Source organism: Perognathus longimembris, chromosome 2 (assembly GCF_023159225.1).
Source record: "Perognathus longimembris pacificus isolate PPM17 chromosome 2, ASM2315922v1, whole genome shotgun sequence".
NCBI classification, from domain to species: Eukaryota; Metazoa; Chordata; class Mammalia; order Rodentia; family Heteromyidae; genus Perognathus; species Perognathus longimembris.
Window position 1 is genome coordinate 36,961,579 of NC_063162.1, and position 25,576 is coordinate 36,987,154.

At 40.3% G+C, this 25,576-nt stretch overlaps 2 protein-coding genes across 4 annotated transcripts in view; one reads left to right on the top strand and one right to left on the bottom strand.

Moving 5' to 3' along the window:
• Positions 1-6,225, bottom strand: part of Ipmk (inositol polyphosphate multikinase) — a 29,596-nt gene extending 23,371 nt beyond the window's left edge. Inside the window, exon 1 of the mRNA XM_048338799.1 lies at positions 6,035-6,225. Within this exon, the coding sequence (XP_048194756.1) occupies positions 6,035-6,224 (190 nt within the window). The 5' untranslated portion in view covers position 6,225. The remainder of the gene's footprint in view (positions 1-6,034) is intronic.
• A 1,827-nt stretch (positions 6,226-8,052) lies between these two features.
• On the top strand, positions 8,053-24,139 carry Cisd1 (CDGSH iron sulfur domain 1). 3 transcript variants are annotated; one of them, XM_048338800.1, is made up of 4 exons: positions 8,053-8,245; positions 15,424-15,627; positions 16,745-16,950; positions 23,693-24,139. In XM_048338800.1, exons 2-4 carry the CDS (start codon positions 15,588-15,590, stop codon positions 23,780-23,782), a joined length of 336 nt encoding a protein of 111 aa, XP_048194757.1. In that variant the 5' UTR covers positions 8,053-8,245; positions 15,424-15,587; the 3' UTR covers positions 23,783-24,139. The 3 variants fall into 3 exon arrangements, with proteins under 3 accessions (XP_048194757.1, XP_048194758.1, XP_048194759.1); XM_048338801.1 differs by lacking the exon at positions 15,424-15,627 and having other exon boundaries at positions 8,058-8,245; XM_048338802.1 differs by lacking the exons at positions 8,053-8,245; positions 15,424-15,627 and adding an exon at positions 15,670-15,691.
• The last annotated feature ends 1,437 nt before the right edge of the window (positions 24,140-25,576 follow it).

Sequence of the window (25,576 nt, forward strand, 5' to 3'; positions counted from 1 at the left end):
CACATAATCAGAATTTTGATAAAATATTCTACTTGAGCTTCTATTTCATTTTTTCATTACATTCTGCATTTTTTAATGAAAAAAAAAGCACAAAGTCTCATGGAATATAGTGGCTGGGCACCCTGGCTCAAATTTATGAGTTAGAGATAGGAAGAGCTACAGCTTGAGCCCAGTTTTAGCAATACGTTCACAAGACCCTATTCTCAATCAATAAGCCACACATGGTATTTATTTAATGCCTGTGACCCCAGCTACATGGGAGGCCAAAGACAGGAGGATCGTGGACTGTGGCCAACCTCTGACAAAAATACAAGACCCTATCTGAAAAATACAGCAAATAAAGGGCTGGGGATGTAACTCAAATGGCAGAGGTATATAATAGCAAGGCCTTAAATTCAAACGCCATTACTGCCAAAAATAAAATAAATACAGCACTCAAATATGCTTTAGAACTTTGATAAAAAAAATAGAAGGAAGGTAAATGCAAATCCATACAAGTTAAGATTGACTGGTAAGTAGTCAAATGATTTCAGCACCTCAAGAATGTTCTAATAGAACCAAAAATTACTATGGAAGAATCCTGTTCCTGAAGGTGGGGATTAAGAACAAGCAAGACCTTTACTCTAGTGGTCATGACAATCCACAGAGCAAATGTAAAGTGACAAGCAGAAAGGCTTTGATAAACACAATTCCAGTGAGGTGTCTTTATCTGATGAGCAGAGAAACATAGCTGCTTTACCACCTTGAGACAGGCAGTTGCTCAAGACACAGGTGGACTTCCCACTAAACAAATGCAGAAATCAGGCTGTTGAAAACATGTGAGGTAGCAGGATGCATTACAAACTATAGTAACCCTAAAACAGTAACTCAGTTCCACACCAGTCACCCTGAAACACAAGCCCTCAATGTATGTGAGTAAACAGAAGGTATATAAGGTGAGCAAATTCTAACATTCAAGGCTTATAGTATCTGAAACTAAAGTGAAATTTCACCAGAAAACTAGAAGTGCGGCTGTAGCTCAAAGAGGTAGAGTGCTACCCTTACGTGGAAGAAAAGCTCAGGGACAGCATCCAGGTCCTGAATTCATGCCACAAAACCAAAAGCAAAAAATTATCTTCAACTATTTAATCGAGGTTTGTTTTCTGTAGAAGTATACGCATAGAATTCTGAAAAAAATGATTGAACTGAGAAAAATAATAAATGTACTATATATAACACTGGAAAAAATGCTGAAGGAAAACAAATTTTAAATGAAGGAAAGGATTCAGATGAAATTTCCAAAACATTGAATCCAGCCCTCACCTCCACTGGAAGGTCCTGAAAACAATGATATGTCAGTACCTGTGACCACTCATAGCACCCAGAACTTAAGTTTTGGGCTTGGGGTGTGGCTCAGTAGCAGACCACTTGTCCAGAATTCATAAGCCCTTGTTTCAATTACAGAAGAGGGGAAAGCAAAGGAAAAACTCCTACATACCATTTCCTATTAAAAAGCATTAGGACTCCTTGGACTAATGGCTAATTCTAGAGCTAGGAAGGGAAGGCATAAGTCTAAAATAATGGATAGAATATCAAAATTTGTGACAGAAAAGTTCCCAATAAGCAAATCCAGGACAATCTAAACAACAACAAAGGAAAGTTGTATAGCAGGTTATATCACACGTTAAAAATAACAATCAACTTGTCAAACAGAAAGACACACATGTACAGGAGTAGAATGCTCACAGTAGAATGCTCATTGTTGAAGGGAGTGATAAAATTGGAGGGGGAAATCATAGTTTTGTAACTATCAGAGAAAAGACTGCTTCAGAAAAAAATCATAAACAGATGGCAACTCTAAGGATGAGGATCCAGATCTCAACAAGATCTCCTCACAGTAGCTTATTAGTTACAAAGGAAATAACACTAACTACACACGGAAGAAGTCAAAAGATCAAAGTTAACCACTAATAATGTCAGGCAAGCACTGTGGGTCTCTAGATGTGAGACAGTAAAAAGAACACACATACACGTCCAGCCACAAATGCATCACCTGAATCTCATCATAAATACCTACCAGATACTCAAAATGAGGAGCATTTCACACAATAGCTAGCCTGCTAGCCTAGCTAGCTATGACTGTATCATAAAAAAAGGTTATGTATATGTTGCAAATTCAAGGAGGATAAGAGAAAGAGTAACTAGCAAAAAATGATCCTAAACAGAATCCTGCACTGAAAAAAAATGCAATAAAACACATTATAGTACAGTTGACAAAATGAAAATATCAACTATAATATCAAATGAGAATATCAACTTCCAACAGTGGTTGGAAATTTCCATATTTAATAAATACTCTATGGTTACAGAAGATATTATTACTGTTCGTAGGAAATATTACTGTGCAATTGGTAGGATATCTGCAACTTACTAACAGATAGTTCAGTAGAAACAATGTTCATAGGGAGAGATACCATAAAACAAAGTTGGCAAATTCTCTCTACTGTTCTTGCAACTTTTCTTTAAACTTACATTACTTTATACCAGTGCATTTTCAAAAAGAATAGGTCAACAAGCAAAACTAGTTCTGGAACTTCACCACCACAAGACTGTAGGTTTAAATACTAGTTTCCCCAGAAACTACCTCATCTCTACACACCAAACTTTTTGCTCAAGGCTAAAGCTCTAGCACTTGAGCAACAGACTCCACTTCCAGTTTTTTGGTATTTAATTGGAAATAAGAGTCTCACCAATTTTCCTGCCCAAGCTGGCTTCAAACCATGGTCCTCAGATCTCAGATTCAAGTAGCTAGGATTATATGCATGAGCTACCAGTGCCTGGCAACATCAGATTTTTTAAAAAGTAAAGTAAAAAGCCCAGTACCAGTGGATCAAATCTGTAATCCCTGTTTACTTGGGAAGCTGAGATTAGGAAAATTGTAGTTTGAAGCCAACCTGAGTAGAAAAGTTCATGTTCATAAGACAGCTTCTCAATGAAAAGTTGGATGCAGTGGTCCATGGCTGTTACCCTAACAACCCAGGAAGACTAACATAAGGTGGACCACTGACTGCCTGGGCAGGAAGTGAGACCCTATCTTAAAAATAACCAGCAAAAATGGCTGGTAATATGGCCTAGTGGCAAGAGTGCTTGCCTTGTATACATAAAGCCTTGGGTTTGATTCCCCAGCACCATATATATAGAAAATGGCCAGAAGTGGTGCTGTGGCTCAAGTGGCAGAGTGTTAGCCTTGAGCAAAAAGAAGCCAGGGACAGTGCTCAGGCCCTGAGTCCAAGCCCCAGGACTGGCAAAATAAATAAATAACCAGCAAAAAAACAAAAAAAACAGGACTGTAGGTGTGGCTCAGAAATACTGAGAGCCAACCTAGCAAGCTTGCGGACCAGAGATGAAACCACAATATTGTCCCCCACCCAAAGTTAAGTATAGAGCCCATCTTATAATGTTTCTATTTAACAACTGTTGAACACTGGTGTAAAACCAATAGAGACATTCAGTAGAAAAGTACTTCATATTCTGAATTTTGATCTTTCTAGGACTATGCAATATGACACACTTTCCCAGTTTGGCAATGGTAACAAGCTGCAGTCCCAGTTGGCCACCGAATCACAAAGGTAACATAGTGTACTACTACTAGCTATGCTATGATGTTTCCTAACTTCAGGTGCATTGAGCATAATTTTTAACCCTTTTCACTGTATAATAGAGTTATGAAGATATAATCCTATTGTTACTCAAGGAATATTTGTATATGGTAAGTACAAATACTTGTTTTTACTACTTGATGGAATACAAACTGAAAAAAAAAAGTTGCTGATATATTTAACTGTATTTTAACAACTGAGTTAAGGATGCATGGAAAATTTAGACCAGTATTTGATCCTCAATGTTTCTCCAAAAAGAACACTAACCATTCTTACAGTTTAAAAAAATTAAAAACTCAGCTGGGAATATGGCCTAGTGGCAAGAGTGCTTACATGGTATACTTGAAGCCCTGGGTTCAATTCCCCAGCACCACATATATAGAAAACAGCCAGAAGTGCTGTGGCTCAAGTGGTAGAGTGCTAGCCTTGAGCAAAAAGAAGCCAGGGACAGTGCTCAGGCCCTGAGTCCAAGCCCCAGGACTGGAAAAAAAAAAAAAAAAGTCAAGTTCATTTTAAATTGAACGTGATAATAAAGTTGAAGAATACTGAAATCTAAACTATTCCTTTCCTTTAATTTGGTGATTGTAGAGCCAAATTAGCTTTCTGCCATTGTTTGAAGTCACACTTGGAGTACATTTCTAATTTGAGATAACTACATAGGATCATTTACATACTCTATTATTGTTGTTGTTTATTATTGATACAGGGTCACCTTATGTAGCCCAAGCTGGCATGGATCTTGTTATCTTCCTGTCTCATCCTCCAGAATGCTAGGATTATAGGTGTGCACCTCATGGCCTATTCACATTCTCTTCATAAGCACTGGCTACTGGTTACACTCACATGATAATCATCATAGAGATTATTTTTACGTGGTGATGTTTGGTTTATTCACCTTGGTACATAAATCTATCTCTAGCAACCATAGGGGGATAATCAACTCTTCCAGGCCTCTGGAATATAATCAGGGACATTATCATTACCATTTATGGAAAAACATCAATAAAAATGCCTCTATTAACAGTTGACCCCCTGAGCACTCTCAAAATGATTATTCCCAGATATATGACACATAGAAGGAAATGTCTCCTAAAAACCTTAAGTGTGTTGTTTCCTAACTCTTGTATTAAAAAGGCTATTCATTTACACTCTTTCAACATTTCTTGAGTCTGAGTCTCACTCAGCCTGTGTACTTACTGGAAGCATAACACACGGTGGAAAAAAACAGTACTCAGAGGAAAATCCCTTGGTTTCAGATTCTAGCATAGCACCCATGAGACCTTAGGCTTAGTTGCCTGTCTAAAAATTTCAGTACTACTAGCCTACACCTAGATGATTTTCATCAGTGAAAAACACTGTCTTTTATAGTTGCTCTGGGTCAAAAATCTACACTTATCATTCATAAGATTGTCTAGATAACCATAGTCCAGGGAACCACTATGAGTAAGCCAGTTCCTAATTACACTTCTCAAAACTGACACAGGCCCTGTACAATGTTTTAAAATTGTGAACCAACAAAATGTATTACAGAGGCCAGGAAATTGTCTCAAGAGGATGAAGAAGAAACCGGGTGTGGTCGCTCACCCCTGTAATCCCAGCTGAAGCAGGAGGATCACGCTACCACTGAGCTAGACTACCTCTAAAACTCACCACCCACAACAACCAAGGTAAACAAGAAAAAAAAATGTTCCAACAGCAAGAACAATAATAATGGTAAACAAACCAAAAAAAAAAAAAAGGAATGCTTTATATGTGTACTATTCTAGTACACCAGCAGGGAGTAGTTCCTACCAAGAATCCAAGATTCTGCTACTGGAAACACGCCTCCCAGACAAATAAAGACACTAAAAACCTCCCCAAGGGGCAAGGACAAATCCGGATAAACCAAGATAGTCTCTCCCCCACCTCCAGGCCAGTATGGGGGAGGGGGGGAGCGGCTATTTAGTTTTTTTCTTCCCCCTACAGCTATGCAGCTGCATCCAACCAAGAGAACTAGATTAGCATCATCTGCCTTTCATTCCTTTGCTTTTGCAATAGCTCCTCGCCTATAATAAACAGATCTTGTGCTCCAGGGAGAACCTACTTCCCCGTCCAGTAAAAACCAAGTTCCTTTTTTTTTTTTTTAAACTAATAACACCATCTCCAATCCACACTCACTCTTTCTGGGGAGACCAGGCACGTCTCTCCTGCCAACACCCCTTCTACAAGCCCGAAGCCCCAAACCCTGGAGGTGGCCCCACTGTCCGTGCCCCCTTTACACCCCGTGGCTAGGCTTGGGGAAGGGAGGGGGGGTGTCGGGGTGGACAAGGCCGGACGTGCACCGTGCAGACAGCAAGGTCGGGGGGTCTTCGGGGGGAGGAAAGGGAGCGGGGAGCCCCGCGGCCCCCCTCACTTACCCACTTTGTCCTTCCCGTACATGTGCCCGGCCACCTGATGCGAGAGGGGCACGCAGCCGTTGAGGAAACGCGGCCGGCCGGCCGCCGATGGCGGGGTGCCCTCGGGGTCGGCATCGTTGGCCGGTGGGGTCCGCATTTCTTGCGGGCCGGGCGCCTCGAGACGGAGCGGGGATGGCGGCTCCGTTGCCATAACGGAGAACACCAGCGGTGGCGGCTTCGGGAGCAAGCGGGCTAGGGGTGAGGTCAGGGTGTAGGGAGGGGGTGCCGGGGACGCCGGGGGTCGCTCAGGCTCGGCCGCGAGGAAGCCCGGGAGTTCCCGCGGATGGTGCCCGCTGAGGCCCGGGGAAGGGGCCCATGCCGCCGCGGAGGCGCGGGCGCGGCTCGGCCCCACTCCCGGAGGAGCGCGGTCCTTCCCAAGTTCCCGCTCCCCCGGCCGCCGGGGCCGCCCAGGAGACAGAACCCACCGAGCGCAGCGGCCGCCGCGGCGCCCCACGTTCCCAGGGGCCGTGACGGCGACGGCGCTCCCCCTCCCCGTCCGGCGCCCCCGCCCTCTCCCGCCGTCCTCCAGTCCCCGCCGCCGCCGCGCGCGCGTCAACACCGCCCGCACCGCCGCCGCCAGCTTCCGACAGCGCGACCCGCGGCCGCGGCCGCCGCTTTGAGCATGCCCAGACACCGCCGACCGGACCCCCCCCTTCCCCGCGGCAAGTGCGCGCGCGCGCGCTCAGCGGTGACAAACCAGCCGAGACCCTGATGCCGGGGGGAGGGGGGGGGCGGGGTCACGTGAGGGGTCACGCAGTGCCTGCGGAGGTCGCGCCTGCTTCCAGTCCGGGAACAAGCTATCCTATCCTATCCGCGACCCTAACGCCCTCGGGGCTCCCAGGTGTTGGGTGCGGCCAGGTAGTGAGGGAGTGGACGGGGGCGGAAGCCGTACCCTGGGTGGCTCGGTAGGCCTACCCTGATCTGCAGACGACTCCCCCCCACTCCTACCGCACGGGGAAAACAACCGAGGTTTAAAAAATAAAGGGTGTAAGATATCACAAGAAATGTACACACTGCCCTACTATGTAACTATATCCTTTTTGCACAACACCTTGTCAAATTTTTAATTAATAAATTACAAAAAATAAATAAATAAAAGAAGCTGATTAGAAGACGCACCTTCAAAACACCCTTCAAGTTAGCGCCCGCCCCCAACTGCAGCTTCTAATCTGCTCTTATTTAAAAAAAGAACGTAACTGACATTCATTTCAGGTTACTCAAAGACAGGGAATGATCCCAAGGGTATTTCAGGTGTCTATGTATTATGTTTGGTTCAAAAAACCCTATTTGCTTTCTCTTTCCTCTCCCCCTCAATCTTAATTTTTTTTAACGAAAATACGTTTTGGGGATAATACACAAAGTTGATCTTTCTTCCCCCCCCCCCTTCTCTTTTCCCTCCCTCTCATCTTGACAGTGCAGGTCCCTAGGCTCGGAGTAGATGACTAATTAGGTCAAAGTCAAAAAGGGATTGAAAATTGAGGGAAGACACTACAGGAATGAAATGTACTCATTACCTAAACCATGTAATCGTAATCCCGCTATACATCACGTCTATAATAATAAATTAATTTTAAAAATTAAGCGGGGAATGGAAGCACACAGGGAACTTCCACAGATTCTAGAAATAGGGCTTTGATCATCATGTGTGACTGTCAGCATCTTCTATGAAAACTGATCGTGGGCCTTACTGGTAAAACTAAATCTTGGGTAAAATGTTAACATTGAGTCGACTAAATCCTACTTGGCCCCCTGTCCCCCAGCATCAGAAAGCCACGCACCTGGGAAGAAACGTAAAATCTGGCCTAGATTCCTTATTCCTCGGGCTCCGCCCCCTCAGAGTCGCGCAGACTCAGTCTTTGGCCGCTCTAACTCCTCTCCCCAGATCCAGCTTCTGTCAAAAGTCCAGATTATAGACTTCCATGAGGGGGGCGGGGCGGGGCAGCGCGGGAGCTCTACGCATGCTCGGTAAGCAGCCACCCGGTCCACCTCACACACGTGTTGGTAGCCCGCCGCGGCGCCTGCGTGGTGGCTCCCCGGACTAGGCGCCCGGCGGACGCGGCTGATACCTTGGTTCCCGAGGTCCTCTCACGAGCCCGCTTGTGCGCGGCGTCCTGCGCGTACGGCTTGCAAGCCTCGGCGCCATGGGTCTGATTTCCGATTCCGGCCTGCGAGGTAAGGGGGAGGAGGGGTCCTGCGGCGGGTTTAGGGGGGGCGGAGCGGGGACGTGGGGAGTAGCGGCCTGCGCACCGGTTGCAGCGCCCGCAGCCTCGGAGGGTGATTTGCGCTGCCTCCGCCCCTGTGGGTCCCGTAACCTTGAGGTGCAGAAGGACGAGCGCTCGGGCCCGGCTGCGGGCTGCGGCGGCGCGGGAAAGGGGTAAGGGGGGGGGGGTCACCCGGCACCGGTGTCCGAGGGCCGTGCTGCCGTCAGTCTGGCTGTGGCCCACGTCCCCTGCCTTCCCCTCGGTGACACCCCCAACCTAGCCAAACCTAATGATGCTGCCGCGAGCTTTCTTTCCTTGTTCTCCCCCAAAACGTTTCTGCCTTCTTTAGTCACAAGGCCTGGGGGTGGAGGGGGGGATGGGGAGACAAGGGACAAACGTGTTACCCCTTTCTCACATTGAAATAATTGTGGAGCCCCTAAAACTAATTTCCAGCCATCCCTTATCGGACTAATCATAGTTATGCAGGAGGGATTGTTTTGTTTGTAAAAGATATTCCGTTTCCCCACTTTTTATTATATCCCTCCTCTCTTCTGGCTTTTGGTGGTAATCCAAGAAGGATTAAAAAAACACAAGTTCGTTGATCCTTCAGTTTCCTTTCCGTTATGCAAGTGCCTAACGTTTAGAAAATAATACCTTATAGAAGATACAATTAAATTCTGAGGATGGGTGGAGTCTGTTTCATGTGAAGTTTAACTTGATCACAAGTGGTGGTTAATATGATATCGTCTACAGCCCCATAATATATGTTATTTCTCTGACCAGTTATGAACTGCCAATTCTCCCAAGGCTTGGCTACTGCATACTGAAGTTGAGAAAGGTAGAGATTGTGCAAAAGTTCATTAGAATCAGCCTCCTTGATTGTTTCAGTGCAGGTTGCTGACTGACAGTGCCAGGTTCTATATAACGTCTCAACTAACCTAAGCCCTGATTCTGTAATAGGTAGATTCCATCAACTGGTGAGTTCTACCAAAATTTTCTTGGCAAGTGGACAAGTAATAACATTTCTAAGTTATTAGTGATTTTTATGTGATGATTTGCAAACGTTATTTCAAAGTGTACTCAAATTGAGGCTCCTTTAAAAATTGGTATCTTCCTGTGTTTAAAGCAGGAAAAGATTTTTGTGTTTTTGTTTCCTTTTTAAACATGGCTATTTGTTTGTTTCAGACAGGATATCACTCTATAGGCCAGGCTGGCCTTGATCATTCTGCCTCAGCTTCCCAAAGTATTGGGAGTAAGGCACATGACAAATGCTACTTTCTTAGGAATATTGTTTTATTGAGTAAAATAAGCTGCTATGTTACTTGTACAGCACATATTTCTAGTTTTTCAGCAAGTGTGCTTGTGTGTGATATAGGCCAAAATATGTGATTTTGCTTAAAATATGAGAACATTTTGTGTAAGCGGACACTGAACTCTTGTTTAGGTAGTATGCTAATGATATAGGAAATAAGTGAACCACTCTAATTCCTCTAAGTATCTGTAAGCTAATCTTTCCTGAAGTTAAGTCAAGGATTTAAGTTTAACAGTGACTGCTCCATTAGTTTACCATTGCCCCAGGGACAAGAAATCACTTGGTAAACAAGTGATTAAACTTTAAATTATATAGACTAACTACTTTTTACTTCACTAAAAAGCATAAAGATCATTAGAAGGGAGGCCCATAGGCCTTGTAAATGTATTCTACAAAAAAAAACTCAAATACAAACAGAAAAAGTAGGAACACAGGATGTCAGTTTATCTTGTATTATTTTGAGAGCCTGTTTCTAGGTTCTAGCAAGGGAGCTCAGCTATTCATCTACCCTTGACAGAAGACCAGTCCTCCTCTATTGGGGATGTCGTCCTCTTCTACCAAGGGCGCAACTTGGGGAACGATACTCATGGAGCCATGAGGGAGGTAGGGGGCACCTGCCTAGCCAGCCAAATCAGCCGAATCAACCCTGGTGATCAATGGGGTAACAGATGTCACAGCCAGATCACCCTTACATACTAACGTATTATCATGAAAGCTTGGTTCTTACTGAGATTTAGTTAAAAGAATAAAACATTTACTTGTTCACATACATCTCAAAACACAAGATTTTTACTTATTCTCATTTTTAGACAAATCTTAATTTTTCTGGGTTGGACATCAATTTAGTTTAACTTAGCATATGATCATGCCTCTTTAATTCAATGGACTCTCATAAGGATAAAGACCGTAGGATGGTATATGACAACAGTAAGTACTATATATATGTTAAAATTAAAAACTAGTAACTATGTATACATGCAGAATTTTTTATATTCAGGAAAAAAATGACTGAATTACACGTTAAAAGAATACAAGAATCAGGCCACACTGGAGTTTAGGAGATGTGATGAGAATAAGTAATTAGAATGGAAATTTTGTCAACGATGTGGGTCAGTGTCATGGTGCTGAACACATATTTGATAGATGAGACCATTGGTTCATTATGGTTTCTAGCACTGAATGGCCTTTACTGCCCACTTCCCCAGTCTCTTGTGATTATCTTCTTTGTGCCAGTAGATGAGCTTTCTGAAGTCATCCTGCTCCTTAGTACCTCCAAACTTCATTGACTATGCTCTCATGCTTAACCTTTCCTTCTACATGCAAGGAAAACACTGAGACCATCCTGTGTCCACGCCTTTCAGATGTCATTTTCTTCCCTTCTGACTCTTGCCACTGATGTTCTTTTTAAAACTTTAACTTCTCAAAAAAGTTACTCACAGTTCACCCTCACTTTAAGAAAAAGAAGTGCCAATGAAACCAAATACTAATAAAATAAAATAGCACTTCCTTAACTTGCCTTTCCTTCAAAGCACTTTTTTTTCACGTTTGAATTTTTTACTCAAGGAATAAAAGATAAAATAGAGGTTTATTTGTTCATCTTACATTTTCTTACTCATCATGTAGCCCAAACTTCATATCATAGATTCTAACTTTTATGCTCTTTCATATTAAAGCTGATCATAATTTCCAATTCATTTAACTTTTAACATATTGATTCAGTCACTTGGTTGAGTTATTGAAAATAACCATTTAAAGAATTTGTTATGGTTTTTTTTCCTCAGATGGAATGTAAGGATCTCACTGAGAAAAAGATTACTCTTGTAGGTTGCAAAAAATATACAAATAATAAGGGGACTGGGATTTGGAGCTATAGATGAAACAAGGTTGGCTAGTAGTTGATGCTTGTTGGAAGGAGGAGGTTAATGAACCATTTTCACATTCCTTGTGCACACTGGAGATGATCTATACTAATGTTTTTTGAGTTGGGTTTGTGTGTTTAATCTCAGGATGGAAACTACTCTTTGATACAGTTGATTAGTAAGAAGGCAATGACAAGTTGTTTGGTGAAAGAGCAGGAACTGGTAGAGTGGACAGATAGAATTGGAAATTGAATTAGCCATTATTTCTTTTAATGTTGAATGTCACTTGTGTGCCATTGCCAGGCACCGCTACCAATCTTAGAAAATCCATGGCTGGGATGGGTTTCAACACAGCTCCCCTCCCCCACCTGATGGAATTGGAACAATCTGATTCCGTGACAGTTGACAGTGGGTAGGTGAGGGCAGTTTGGGTCAGAAAACAGGCCTAAGGAAAGAAGAAGGGTGAGATTTCTACATGAAAGCAAAATAATCCTCACAGTAAAGAAAATTTGAAGACTCAGGAATAAGGATGTAGAGCTTGGGGCCAAGTCCATTTTTTCTCCATCTCTAAATAATTTTAGGAGAGAAACCAAAGGTTATACCAGAGTAGGCCAAGGGAAAGAGTGAAATGGAGGGGAGGTACTTAGGAATGTAACTTTCTCTTAATATTTCTTTTCCTTTAATGGTGTTTATGTAGCAGAAAACTTTACTAAGCAAGGTTGGGCATGGTGGGGTTTGATCTCACTACAACAACTGTACTTTGAGAAGTATCTACGTAAAAGGAAAGCAAGGATAAACTAGAAGAGGCAAAAATAATGTTTACGATTTTAGGGGAGGCCTAGTCCTGACCCAGTGTCTAAAAGATGCCAACTAAAAGAAATCTTTTTTTTTTTAAAGTGGTTCTTGGTAAAGTACCTTTTTGCCTGAGATTATTATGACTTTCCTTAATAGACTTAATACCTGTCAATGGTAACTTATTTATTTTGTATAATTTGTTCTGTCAGATTTGGACTTTTTTTCCCATTCTAATTGTTGATTTTGGGATCTGTCATCATTTTTTTCTGTATAATCTCCTTTTCCTTCTTTGGAGTACATCTTTTAGCTGGGAGAGTTAATTCAGGCCACAGTCATGAAATGATAAAATAGCAACATTTTTCTCCCTTCTGGGAACTCAGCATTTGTCCCTAATGAGATTAGAGAATTAGAATTTGGGAAGAGGAAAGAACTGGAAAGTCTTAAGATTTCATCTGCCTCAATGATTCTAAAAGACTTATTTGGAGCAAATACAAGCCTGTATTTAGCCCACATTGGGTGCTATGACATTTGCTCAGGCTCATAAGTGAGCCTTGCTGAGGGTGGGGGTCACAGAGTGCATGTTTTGATTCTCCATGGAGTAGCCACTCGAGTAATTTTTACAGTCAGGGCCATTTTGTTAAATGATGCCTATGGTGTGTTACTTCTTGAACACATGAAATTATTCTGCCCTCTATCATCAAAACTATCCAAGTGAGGTACAAGTTTGTCTTTAATATCCTGTATGCTTTCTGTTGATAATGTGAGAAAAGAGAATAATGTTTTAACAACTAAGAGATTTATTTGACCTATGAAGAGTCATTCCTATAGGAGTTAAGGGTGGTGGCTCATGCCTATAATCCTATTTACTTAATTGACTGAAATCAGAAGGACTGTGGCTCAAGAACAGTCTAGACAAAAAGTTCAAGAGACTCCATCTCAGCTAATAGATGAATATTATTTTGCTACAGCAGGAAGTATAATGACTGAGGTCCTGGCCATTCTGAGCAAAACTAAAACCCTAATCTCAAAGAAAACTAACATGAGCTAAAGTTCTAGAGGCCTAGCTCAACTTATAGAGTGCCTACTCAGTAAACATGAAGTTCTGAGTTCAAACAGTATAGCCAAAAGAAAGAAGGATGGGAGAGGGAGGAAAGAAGATGCTATAGGATTCTTTTTATATCATGAAACATTAATACTAGTCAATTGTAGTTCTTTATGTCTGAGGACTTTCTGTAGTATGCTGTAGTATGTAGGCGCCATTAAAATAAATATATTAAAGAATACCTAGGTTGGGGGTTTGACTCAATGTAGACTTCTTACTTACTATGCCCCAAATCCAGCAAGGCAAAAACAAAAGAAAAAGTACCTTATAATTTGCCTAAAAAAATGTAACTAAGAGCAATAGTACTTGTGTTATGGGGGGGGGGGGAGGCGTGGATTTTGTTCCCTTTCAAATTTGTACTAAAGACAACATTTAGCAGATATTATTGAGCAATGTAATATTTTAGTCCATTTAGGGTTTTTTTGTTTTCTTGCTTGCTTTAAAAAAAAAAAAGCTAGAAAGTTTTTTTTGAGACTTGGTCTCACTGTTACCCCAGGCTAGCCTTGAACTCTCCGTCCTCCTGATCACTTCTCATGTGCTAGGATTATAGGCCATCATTCCTGGCCTATTCCATTTTATATGTATGTTAGCTATTCAGAATAGGGTTTTTTCCATTAGCTAAAAAGCCCATTGGCTGTAGCTCATTATTTTTAAAGCCTTTTAATCACTGACATATTACTGTTCTTATTTGTTTATGTGGTCCTAAGAAATCAAACCCAGGGCCTCATGGATGCTAGTCAAGCATTCTACCACTAAGCCACATTCCCAGCCTCTGCTATATTTCTTTATGTTGGGAATATCTTCTTAATAAAGTCCTATGCTAAGTAAATGCATCAAAAAAGATTAATGCTGCTGTGTGCCATAGGTCACACCTGGAATCCTAGCGATTCAGGATGCTGAGATCTAAAGATCATGATTTGAAGCCAGCCCAGGCAGAAAAGTCTGTGAGACTTCCAGAAAGCTAAAAGTGGAGCTGTGACTCCAGTGGTAGAGTGCCAGCCTTGAGCAAAACATACTCAGAGACAGTATCCAGCCCCTGAGGTCAAGCCCCAATCCCAGCACAAAACAAAAAAAAGCAACCACTGCAAGGTTCAGTCCTGGTTGGAATTGCCACTGAATGATATCACGGATCAGCATTAAAATTCAAGAAAAAAGAAATCTATAGAAAGTCTATATTTGGTGAGGCCATAGTTTGAAGGTTTCAACTTATTTTCTGTTAGGCAGTACCTGGAAGGTCAAAACAATAGTTAATGTTTATTTTAGAGGGTTAAAGCAAGGAGGAATAGAAATGTAAAAAGGTAAACAATTAAATTTGTAAAGAAAAATATTACTGTAGTTGAAAATAGGATTCATGGAATGTATCAATTAGCATAATTTGAGGGGCTGGGGATATGGCCTAGTCGCAAGAGTGCTTGCCTCATATACATGAAGCCCTGGGTTCAATTCCCCAGCACCACATATACAGAAAACGGCCAGAAGTGGTGCTGTGGCTCAAGTGGCAGAGTGCTAGCCTTGAGCAAAAAGAAGCCAGGGACAGTGCTCAGGCCCTAAGTCCAAGACCCAGGACTGGCCAAAATAAATAAATAAAAGCATGAATGACTGCATAATTTGATAGAAGTTGAATTATTAAATCAGAGGACCAGGGGCTGGGGATATGGCCTAGTGGCAAGAGTGCTTGCCTCGTATACATGAGGCCCTAGGTTCGATTCCCCAACACCACATATACAGAAAATGGCCAGAAGTGGCGCTGTGGCTCAAGTGGCAGAGTGCTAGCCTTGAGCAAGAAGAAGCCAGGGACAGTGCTCAGGCCCTGAGTCCAAGCCCCAGGACTGCCCCCCCCCCCCCAAAAAAAAAGAGAGGACCAAGGGGTTTGAGGGAAGAATCAAGTGTGAGAATGAGGTTGCTTTCTATTAGAGATTTTTTAAGCTCCAGGTTTATGTAAGGCACTGCCCAAATGTGTTGAGAGATCACATTAGAGAAGTTAAGAATTTGACTCAATAAGAAAAATAAGCCATAGGGTTAATTGCTCTGACATGTTTTTGTTTGGCCTTGGAATGTGTTTTTTGTACTTATCTCTCTAGGGCTTTACTTGATAGTCTGGGAACTTATTTCAAACACTGCGAAGATCTGACTCAGGAAGTGCTGGGAAGCAGTCCAGCGTGCTTATCCTGACCCCTGTTCAACTTCTCCATGCAGCCCCTTCCATGCTGGGAATAGACAACTCTCCTCTGAGGCTAACCAGGATATGCACCACTTGCATCTCTCCACCATTGCCTGGACCTGGGGTAGTTGTTAAGCACCTGGGTTTCTAAGGATTCTTTGGACGAAAAAGGAATAAATAAATGGCCTGTTAGTCAAACGAAATTTTATATTATTATTAGAAAGTAGGGTAACATCGTTGAACTTAAATGAAGTTCAGTTTAAGTTCATAGTAGACGGCTGTTTGAATTCCCTACAAACGTTTGTATGGATAATAGAAGCTTAGAATTTATCACATGAGAATCTAGTTATAATTTTGAAATTAGTACATTCTAATTTTTTTAAGGAGCACTTTGGAATTTTTTAAAAACTGACTTTCAAGTGACTCTGAAACATAGAATCCTGCATTGTATCTCCTTGAAATGCTTAGTATTAAGAGTGGTTTGGGGGCTGGAAATAAGGCCTAGTGGTAAAGTGCTTGCCTCCCATACATGAGGCCCTGTGTTTGATTCCTCCATACCACATATATAGAAAAATCCAGAAGTGGAGCTGTGGTAGAGTGCTAGCCTTGAGCAAAAGAGGCCAGGGACAGTGCTCATGCCCTGAGTCCAAGCCCTAGGACTAGCAAAAAAAAAAAAAAAAAAAGAGTGGTTCTGATTTATAATTCTTTTTCTGTTTGTTTTGTTTCCACATATCCTGTTTGTAGTTATGCTTATATACACTAGCTGCAGTTGAATTTTGGTAAATCAGTTTAAAGTCTAAAGGACTGGACATAATTTAAATGAACTCTCCTAAGACATTTGGTTCATATAATGACTTGGGTTCTTTTTAAATCATGTTTCTAATCTAACTTTTTATTTTTCAGGTTTTTTTTTCTTTTAGGTAATACAGGCTCGTAGTTACTTAGAATCTATGAACACTTCAAAAAAAGATTAAACCTTGTTTTTCCTCTATCTTAATTTCTTCTCTCTTAATTGAGCTTTTCTCACTTAATAGAAAATACACAGCTGTCTTAGCATAGGCTGGGAAGTCTTAAAAGGCCATTTGTACCAGTATGTTCTGTTCACTTTGTTAACATAAAAATAAAAATCTTGATGTTGAGGCTGCTCAGTACTCAAAAGCCAAATTGCGTGAACATTCACGTTAGACTGTGAGTGCCTGTTGACGTTTTCGTAACTACTGCTCTCTTCTTCCCTGCTCTAGTGGAGTGGATTGCAGCAGTTACCATTGCTGCTGGTACAGCAGCCCTTGGTTACCTCGCTTACAAAAGATTCTATGTTAAAGATCACCGCAGTAAGGCCATGGTAAACCTTCACATCCAGAAAGACAACCCCAAGATAGTCCATGCTTTTGACATGGAAGATTTGGGAGACAAAGCTGTGTACTGCCGTTGTTGGAGATCCAAAAAGGTGAGGAAAACAAATCCTTCACACTATGCTATTTTTAATTTACCATTTCTTTTCTTACTGGGGTTTGAACTCAGGTCCTCTTGGTTGCTTGGCTTGCTGGCAGGTGCTATACCACTTGAGCCATGACTTCACTTTAGCGTTTTTGTTGGTTAGCTGGACATGGCATTTCACAGACTTTTCTTTCCCAGCTAGTTGGCTTCAAATTATGATCTGGATTTCAAATCCAGATCTCATCCTCCTGAGTAAATAGGATTACAGGTATGAGCCATTGGGACCCAGAATAAATCTTTTTAAACTATTCTGTTTCATTACCTGGTATTAAAATATAAGACCTCCCTCTTTCTTTCATCGTTCCCTATTTCCTTTTTTTCTTTTTCTTTTAGTAGTACTGGGGTTTGGGTTGTGGACTTGCACTTGCTAAACAAGTGCTCTCCTTCATGAGTAACTCTGACAATCCTTTTTGTGTTTGTTCTTTTCTTTCTCTTTTCTTTCTTCTTCTTCTTCTTTTTTTTTTTTTTGCTAGTCCTGGGGCCTAAACTCAGAGCCTGGACACTGTTTGTTTTTGTTTTTGTTTGCCAGTCCTGGGGCTTAAGCTGAAAGACTGAGCACTATCCCCAGCTTCCTTTTGCTTAAGGCTAGCACTCTACCACTTGAGTCACAGCACTACTTCCACCTTTTTTTCTGTTTATGTGGTATAGTGCTTGCCTAGCATGCATGAAGCCCTGGGTTCGATTCCTCAGCACCATATATATAGAAAAGGCCAGAAGTGTTGCTATGGCTCAAGTGGTAAGGTGCTAACCTTGAGCAAAAAGAAGCCAGGGACAGTGCTCAGGCCCTGAGTCCAAGCCCAAGGACTGGCAAAAAAGAAACAAAAGAATAGACTTACTGCAGTAAAATTACATATCATCCTTACTGAATCCAGGTTCATATAACCATGTTCTGAGCCAAAGAGAGGAAAATCTCTTTAGTTTACCATAAGGTTTCTCCTCCAAGTGGATCTTAGTTTCTATTATCTGAAGAAATGGGGGTGAATAGCCTAAACAAAGAGTAGCAAAAGAAGTAAAATCTTTAGTTTTTGAGCTCTGAATTTTGGAAATTTCAGAAGAAACTGTTGAAAAGTTACCCTTAAGTTTCCTATTGGCAAAATATATACATATAAGCATGTCCTATGCTTCTTTCAGCTGAAGTTCCTGTACTCAAATATCTAACAGCATAAGATTCTTTAAAAATCTTTTCTTTTTACGAAGATTATATTTTTCCATTTCCTTGTGGAAGGGTTATCTATGTGATACCTACAGATTTCTCTCCCAAGGTCATCTCAAAAGTATGAACTGACAGACTTCAGTATTTGTGGTATATTGTGAAAAATACAGTGTAAACACAATGCATTGCCTCTATTAGCTTTCACCGCCCCCCCAAAAAAAAAGTGAAAAAAATGATGTAACACAAGGACTTGGCTCACATGCATGAGGCCATGGTTCTCTCTTACTCTGAAAAGAAGAAAAAAAGTATTTCTGTAAGCATATTAATTTGGGAGCTGCTTCCACAGTTGGCGACCATTTTCTGAATCACATATCACAATTATAGAACTGTCATACCCGGTACTACAGCATGTATTTCACTAACTCATTTCTCCAGTAAGATTGCGGTACAGTGATATGGAGCTTAGATTTTATCTTTATGTCCAAATTTGCTTGGCAAATGAATATTGAATATAAAGGCAAAATCAACAAGCATATCACAACCTTATACCATAAGGAGAGGACTGTTTGAATGTAAGGTTGCTTGTAAGTGCTCAAGGATTGTTAGAAAGTGATCTTTCAGTAATACCTTACAGACTGGACTTTCTAGAAAGGTTTTCCTGTTGGATTCACTAAAACATACAATGTAATGCATCTCAAAATTGTGCAGTTTCTGTCAGAATTGCAATTAGTCTTTTCATCAATAATCAGATAATTTGTTTACTACATGAGAAAAGTTAAATGGTAAAATAATAGATTTCTTATGTGTGTATTGTAAACATGTAAGTACTTTTTTTTTTTTTTTTTTTTTTGGCCAGTCCTGGGGCTTGGTCTCAGGGCCTGAGCACTGTCCCTGGCTTCTTTTTGCTCAAGGCTAGCACTCTGCCACTTGAGTCACAGCGCCACTTCTGGCCATTTTCTGTATATGTGGTGCTGGGGAATTGAACCCAGGGCCTCGTGTATATGGGGCAAGCACTCTTACCACTAGGCTATATCCCCAGCCCCAAGTAAGTATTTTAGATAAAAGGAAACATGAGATGTATTGGGAAAATTTGTAAACATGTAGAAATGTAACAATGGAATCTCTGTATGAGTGATGTAAGCTGATAAAAATACTAAAAAATAATAAAAATAAATAAATGGAAGCATTTACCACCTGGGCTAGCATTTTCTGGGAAAATTTAATTTAAAAAAAGTATACTTGGGAGTTAAAAAGTGCCCCTGCAAAGACCAATGAATTATGAATAAGCTGCAGGTATTAGAGACCCTGTCTCAAAATCTTTAAAGAAAGAACCCATATGAGGAAAAGTAGGCAGGCTGATTTCTCAGATGTTGGCCTATCACCAGCCTCTGCTTCCCACTGAGGAGGAAGTGAATTGAGGAGAATCTTAAGTTATAGTGTGAGCAGTTTGCCTCTGGACATGCTGAAGGAGAGGGTCCTTGCAGGGATTTCAGACCTAAGACAGTGGTGCTTACACCAGGGTGCTAGCTGTGGAAAGGGGAAAATGTGAAGAGGGAAGCGCCAGCCAGATGCAGTGACTTTTCTATGAAGACTGGGGTGCTCACTAAAGAATCTATGCCTATGGATTAGAAGAAGGTGATATCATTAACAGAAACAAAGCTAGTTTTGCAAGCAGTTTGTAAGGAATGAATATGAGGTGACAGTTGAAGGAAATATACAGCAGGTGATATGATATGTGGGAGTGAAGCAGAGATATCAGGGTTGGAGATAGATATCTACAAAACTGATGAGTCAAGTATAAGAATGCAGCTGGTCCTTGATAAAAATCAAGAGCTGAGGATGAAATCTTAGGTGATTTTCTGCATTTTGGGGAGAGCAGCCAGAGTCGCTTTAGAAGATACAATGAGCCAGAGTGGTTAGGATAAAACTAAATATGCCATGCATGCCTTCCAGTAGAAAGGAGAAATTTTTCAGACTGGCACTAAACATCAGCTTGTGTAAGGCAACCAGGTGAATAGACTTATTGTAAGACTGCTGGATGAAGCAAGTAGACAATTGACCTTTTGGTGTCATTTCAACAGAGTAATTAAAATAGAACCTGTGTCCAAGTAGGGTAATAGTATGAGTTTCAATAAGCAGGGCTTGTAAGCCTGAGTTATCAGTGAATTTCAGTAAATAAAAATAGCAAATATAAAGAAAATAAAATAACTTCTTAAGCTCTTAATGGTGGCTTTGAGTTCAAGTGTTCCCATTGATTGGGTTTTCCCAAAGATGAAAGGGTCTACTTTCTTAGGCCAAGGTCTCAATGAACTGGTGGTTTGAATGCTTATTAAATGTTATACCTCAGCAAAACATTCCAGGATTATTCTTTCCATTTTACAGTTTAGAGTTTTCTGACAGACTAGGGACAATCATTTCCTGTAGGTACTCTTCAAGACAGAAAGGGGCTGGGAATGTGGCTTAGCAGTAGAGTGCTTGCCTAGCATGCATGAAGCCCTGGGTTTGATTCCTCAGCACCACATAAACGAAAAAAAGCTGAAAGTGACGCTGTGGCTCAAGAGGAAGCGTGCTAGCCTTGAGCAAAAGAAGCCAGAGACAGTGCTCAGGCCCTGAGTTCAAGCCCCAAGACTGACAACAAACAAAAAGACAGGAGTATATGTCTACCTGACCTAGAGAAAGGATAGAAAAACAGGGCGTAAGGTATCACAAGAAATGTACACACTGCCCTACTATGTAACTGTACCCTTTTTGCACAACACCTTGTCAAAAAATTGTGTTCAATTAATAAATAAATTAAATTAAAAAAAAAAAGACAGGAGTATCAGCCCTTTGGTTTTCTCACATGTATCCACTTTTCTCAGTATCTATTGGGGGTTAGGGAGCAGGAGGATCTTAATGACATGTAGTAATCCTCATTGCATCTAGGAGTTTTGTCAATTTTCTAGGAATTGTCAATTTTCACTGAATCTTGAACACTTGTTATAAGAGCTTACTATTCGGGTTCATGACTTCTTATTCTTCAGAACTTTTGGAAACCCCCACCTTCCTGATAATAGCTGTTAAGTCACAGGAGATGAATAATTAATACTTTTGAGTAAATGGTTATATTGAATTAACATTTAATTATTCCCTCATTCATATTTTATTAACATACTTACAGTGTAATAAAACTAAGTACCTTTTTCCAATCTGAATATATTACATGTCATATAAAGCTTGTTCATTGATACCTAATGGATCAGATCTGTCAGTAATGTAAAGAAATAACTTTTTTTTGGGGGGGGGTGTCAGAACTGGGGCTTAAATTCAAGTCCTTTTCCCTAACACTTAGCTTTATGGATCAATCAAGGCTGATGTTCTACCCCCTGAATCACACTTTCCTTTCTGGCTTTTTGCTGAGTCTTAATGGCTCGTCTACCCTGGATGTCTTTGAACCTCAGTCCTCAGATCTCAGGCTCTTGAGTAGCAAGGCTTACAGGTGTGAGCCACAAAGTACCCAGCAGTAACACATTTCTCCTCTCCTAGGTTTACTGTGTGTTCTGCCATTTGAGAAACGCCTATTTCATATTGCCTCACAAAAGGGCTGTCCATATTTTAGTAAGAATGAAAGGAACTCATAGAGAGGAAATGATGAAAGTGACTGCTGGGTAAAGTACTATTTGAGACAGTAGTTTCTTTCTTTTTGGTTTTTGTTTTTGCTTATTTTTTCCAACAGGGTCTCATTTATTTGACATCAGCTGAGTAGTATTTTAATCTGATAGAGGCTTCTAGATAGCATAATTAAAGATTAACTACCATTGCAGTCAAGTTACAAAAAAGCCAAGAATTGTTCCCTTCACTTAGTAAAGAAATGCTTACTCCATTAAATGAAAGATTGCCACTTTACTCCTCCAAACAAGTTCCTTTGACCTGCACTGTACTTTGTCCTAGAAGGGAGGCTCAGATTCCATGTTGTGGGTACATTCCAAACTGCAAGAGTAATTCTCAAAGGCTGGTTCTCATGGTTTATGTTAAGTAGAAATAACTAGGGAGGGAAAACATGAAAATAGAAACACATATTTACTGCTAATTGGATCTACCCTCCTAATTACAAAATTCCAAGGAATCATCTATAACACTGGATTTCCTTATTTAACAATAGGAAAGATATGCCTAATGTCTACAAAACAAGTGATGAATTTAAAGCAAGTGTTCAAATATGAAAATGTACCTGATTATAACCAAAGCAAATATAAAATAACAAGGGAAAACTAGTCTTGTCAAATACTAAGACATTTAAACACAGTTAATCCCAGTATAGTAGGCTAATCAATAATAACAAAGAACCTTTAAACAGTTTCACTAAGAAAAATTTATTTTGTTAAAAATACAAATGAAGGGACAATTTGAAATGTAGCCATCTCTATATAATACTGGAGCAACAAGATCTTACTGCAAATTATACTCCAAAATGCTGCAATAATGAACATAAGATAGTGTCCAGAGTCCAGTCGACCTGAACAATTTTGGGTTAAAATACTCTTTTTAAAAGCTTGGCCACTTAAAAATAAAAATATGTGCTATGACCCAAAAAGAGCTACAAGATGTTGACTTCTAGAAAGAATGAAACAACAGAATATCTTGCAGGATTACACTTCTTTGGAGCACTTTAGGGAGCAGTTAGAAATCGAATTTTGTCCTTTTCCCTTCCTGTGCAACCTGAAATATTGGTTTTACCTAAAATGTTTAATTGTGAAAAGGAATGTAAAGTGCAAATATACATCTTCCTATCTCTTGAAGAAAAATTCACCAGGGTGGTACTAAAGTCAGCACCACTCATTATCACTTGGAAGGCTGAGATCTGAGGATTAAAGTTTGAAGCCAGCCTGGGCAGAGATTAACTCAATAAAAGAAGCTGGAAGTGAAGGCATAGATCTGGTGGTAATAGAGTGCCACTATGAGCAAAAAAAAAAAGCTCAAGGAAGAGCTGAAGCCCCAGTACCTGCAAAAAAAAGAAGATGTTGAAAGGGGAAATGCTCACTGACATACTTGTTGGAAGTAGAGATATTAAGGATGCATAAAATAAAAAAGTGGAACAGTTTGGGCAAAAAATTGCTGCTAAGACAATCAACATAGGGATCATACAGAAATTGATTTTAAATGACTGAATTTAAAATCTTATAATAGGCCTAAGAATATGGTTTTGCTTCATAAACCTGAGGCCCTGAGTTTAATCCCCGGCACCATAAAGGATATTTTATTATAAGTATACTATTAATATAATTCAGTAGCAAACAAACATAGAAAAGGGTTATGCATCCATGATGAAATATAGAATAAGATTTAAGTAATGATTTGTGTGTTATCCACAGTTGATTTCTTCCTCTTCGTGTGTGTGTGTGTGTGTGTGTGTGTGTGTGTGTGTTTGTATTACACATGCTCTTTAAGAAAGTTTCATTGTAATTTAGGATGTATATGAACTAAGCATCACTTCCCACCCTGCTAGGCATAATACTAATTTGGGGATCCTACATTTCACCTCCTCTCCTTCTCTTCCTAGTTCCCATTCTGTGATGGGACCCACACTAAACACAACGAAGAGACTGGGGACAACGTGGGACCTCTGATCATCAAGAAGAAAGAAACTTAATGGACAGTTTTGAAGCTGCAGACCATCCTTTCATGACGTTACCTGATTATTTAACTAGAATGATTACTGATTACCACTTCTCTCTAATTCACCTCCCCTCGTTCTAGATGTGGAATATTGCCAACCTCAGCTTTCACATTCATGGCATTTGCCTTACTTGTTGAAGGATTGTGGTGCACATTTTGTTTAAACACACACACACACACACAAAAAAAAAAAAAAGGAAAAGGGATAAACCAACCTCATGGCCTGTGGGTTATTTTGGTCTTGTAAGGATCCGTTTCTTTAAATTTGAAATAATGGTCTTAGTATATAGTTATATCTTGAAGTTAATGAATTAAATTATACTTAAAATCATGTGTATGTGGACTCTACTTGTAAGTTTCAACTAAACATTACTGCCTTTCCATATTACTGAGTTATCTAGGAAATAAATAGTGTGTGATCAGCTATATTAGTTTGCTTATATATATGTATATAGTCTAGGGAAACCCTGTTGTGACCTTGATTTTCTTCTTAGCAATGACACTAAGTTTTTGTGTTTTCAACCAAAATGAACTTTGAACATTTTAAGTTGTCCTGGTCAATAATAAACGGTGGCAACTTCCTTTGAGTTCATCTTCATGGATAATTAAATTGATCCATTAAAGAAACTACTGGTAGAAATTTACATGAATTTACAGATTTCAAGTAGTCATGAAGGATATATTAAAATGTAACATTCCAGAATACTCGCTCGAAGAGTGGCAAGCAGTTGAACTGAGGCTCTGGAAGAATTAGAGCACAAGTCTCTAGGTCCATGATAGAAATAGCAGTCACAAGGTTAGATCAAAGGCATGGGAAATTTTTATTTCTCTGCCCTACATAATCAACCCTGTGGCTTATACTACCAAAGAAACTGTTTTGGAGAAAAGAATTATATGATCTTTTAAAAAGCAAAGATATAAAGACTTGTTTATATAATTCTCTTCAAAGACTCAAACCAGAAACATAACATTCAAGCCTGATTCTAAAAAATGAAAAATTAATTAGAAGCACTAAAGGATTTCCTGCCTTAGCAGAAGTTAACTCGGTAGTACTGAAAACAAATTTCCAAATACTAAAGCCTATTTTTCTTCAAAGTCATAAGAATCAGTGACACCAGACCCCAGTGTGCCTAAATTATGATAAGTTTCTTGTGTGTGTTATGCTATATTTTTGTTTGTTTTGCCTTTTTCTTTTGGTGCTAGATGAAAGCCAGGGCCTTGAATGTGCTAGGCAAGAAGCACTTGTCACTGAGCTATATTTCTGGTCCCCAATCAGTGATGTGTGAATATGTATGTGTGTGTCTTTTTTTGTGACGATACTAGGTTTGAACTCATCCTCATGCTTGCTAGCAGGTGTTCCAATTATAGCAGATGCTCTGCTACTTGCATTACACCACTGACTATACTTTTGATACTAAATGTTCAACATTACATATTTTATTATACAAAAGTTAATACTAAAATTGAGTATACTAGTTGACTTTGTTTGAGACAGGGTCTGCCTATGTAGCTCAGAACTGGTCTGGAACTCAAACATCCTACTTCAGTCTGTGGGGTAATTGCAGTATACCATTCCTGTGTACTAAATTTAACCATCTTATGTCTATCAGGCATATCTTTAGTACAGATCTAAAAATCATTCAAGCTTTGATTCTGTCAGGGTCTTAGGGTAATTCTTTTTTCCAAAACTTATCCCCACTTTTTAAAGTAAGTGAATAGCTCAGCAAATGATATCATGCTTTTTAAGGTAAATTTTAACACTGGAAAG

Excerpts from the sequence above, each read along its gene's own strand:
- Cisd1 (XM_048338800.1), top strand. The coding sequence starts at position 15,588 with ATGCACCACTTGCATCTCTCCACCATTGCCTGGACCTGGG. Across the intron at positions 15,628-16,744 it reads CACCATTGCCTGGACCTGGG|TGGAGTGGATTGCAGCAGTT; the intron begins GTAGTTGTTAAG and ends TCCCTGCTCTAG. Across the intron at positions 16,951-23,692 it reads GTTGTTGGAGATCCAAAAAG|TTCCCATTCTGTGATGGGAC; the intron begins GTGAGGAAAACA and ends TTCTCTTCCTAG.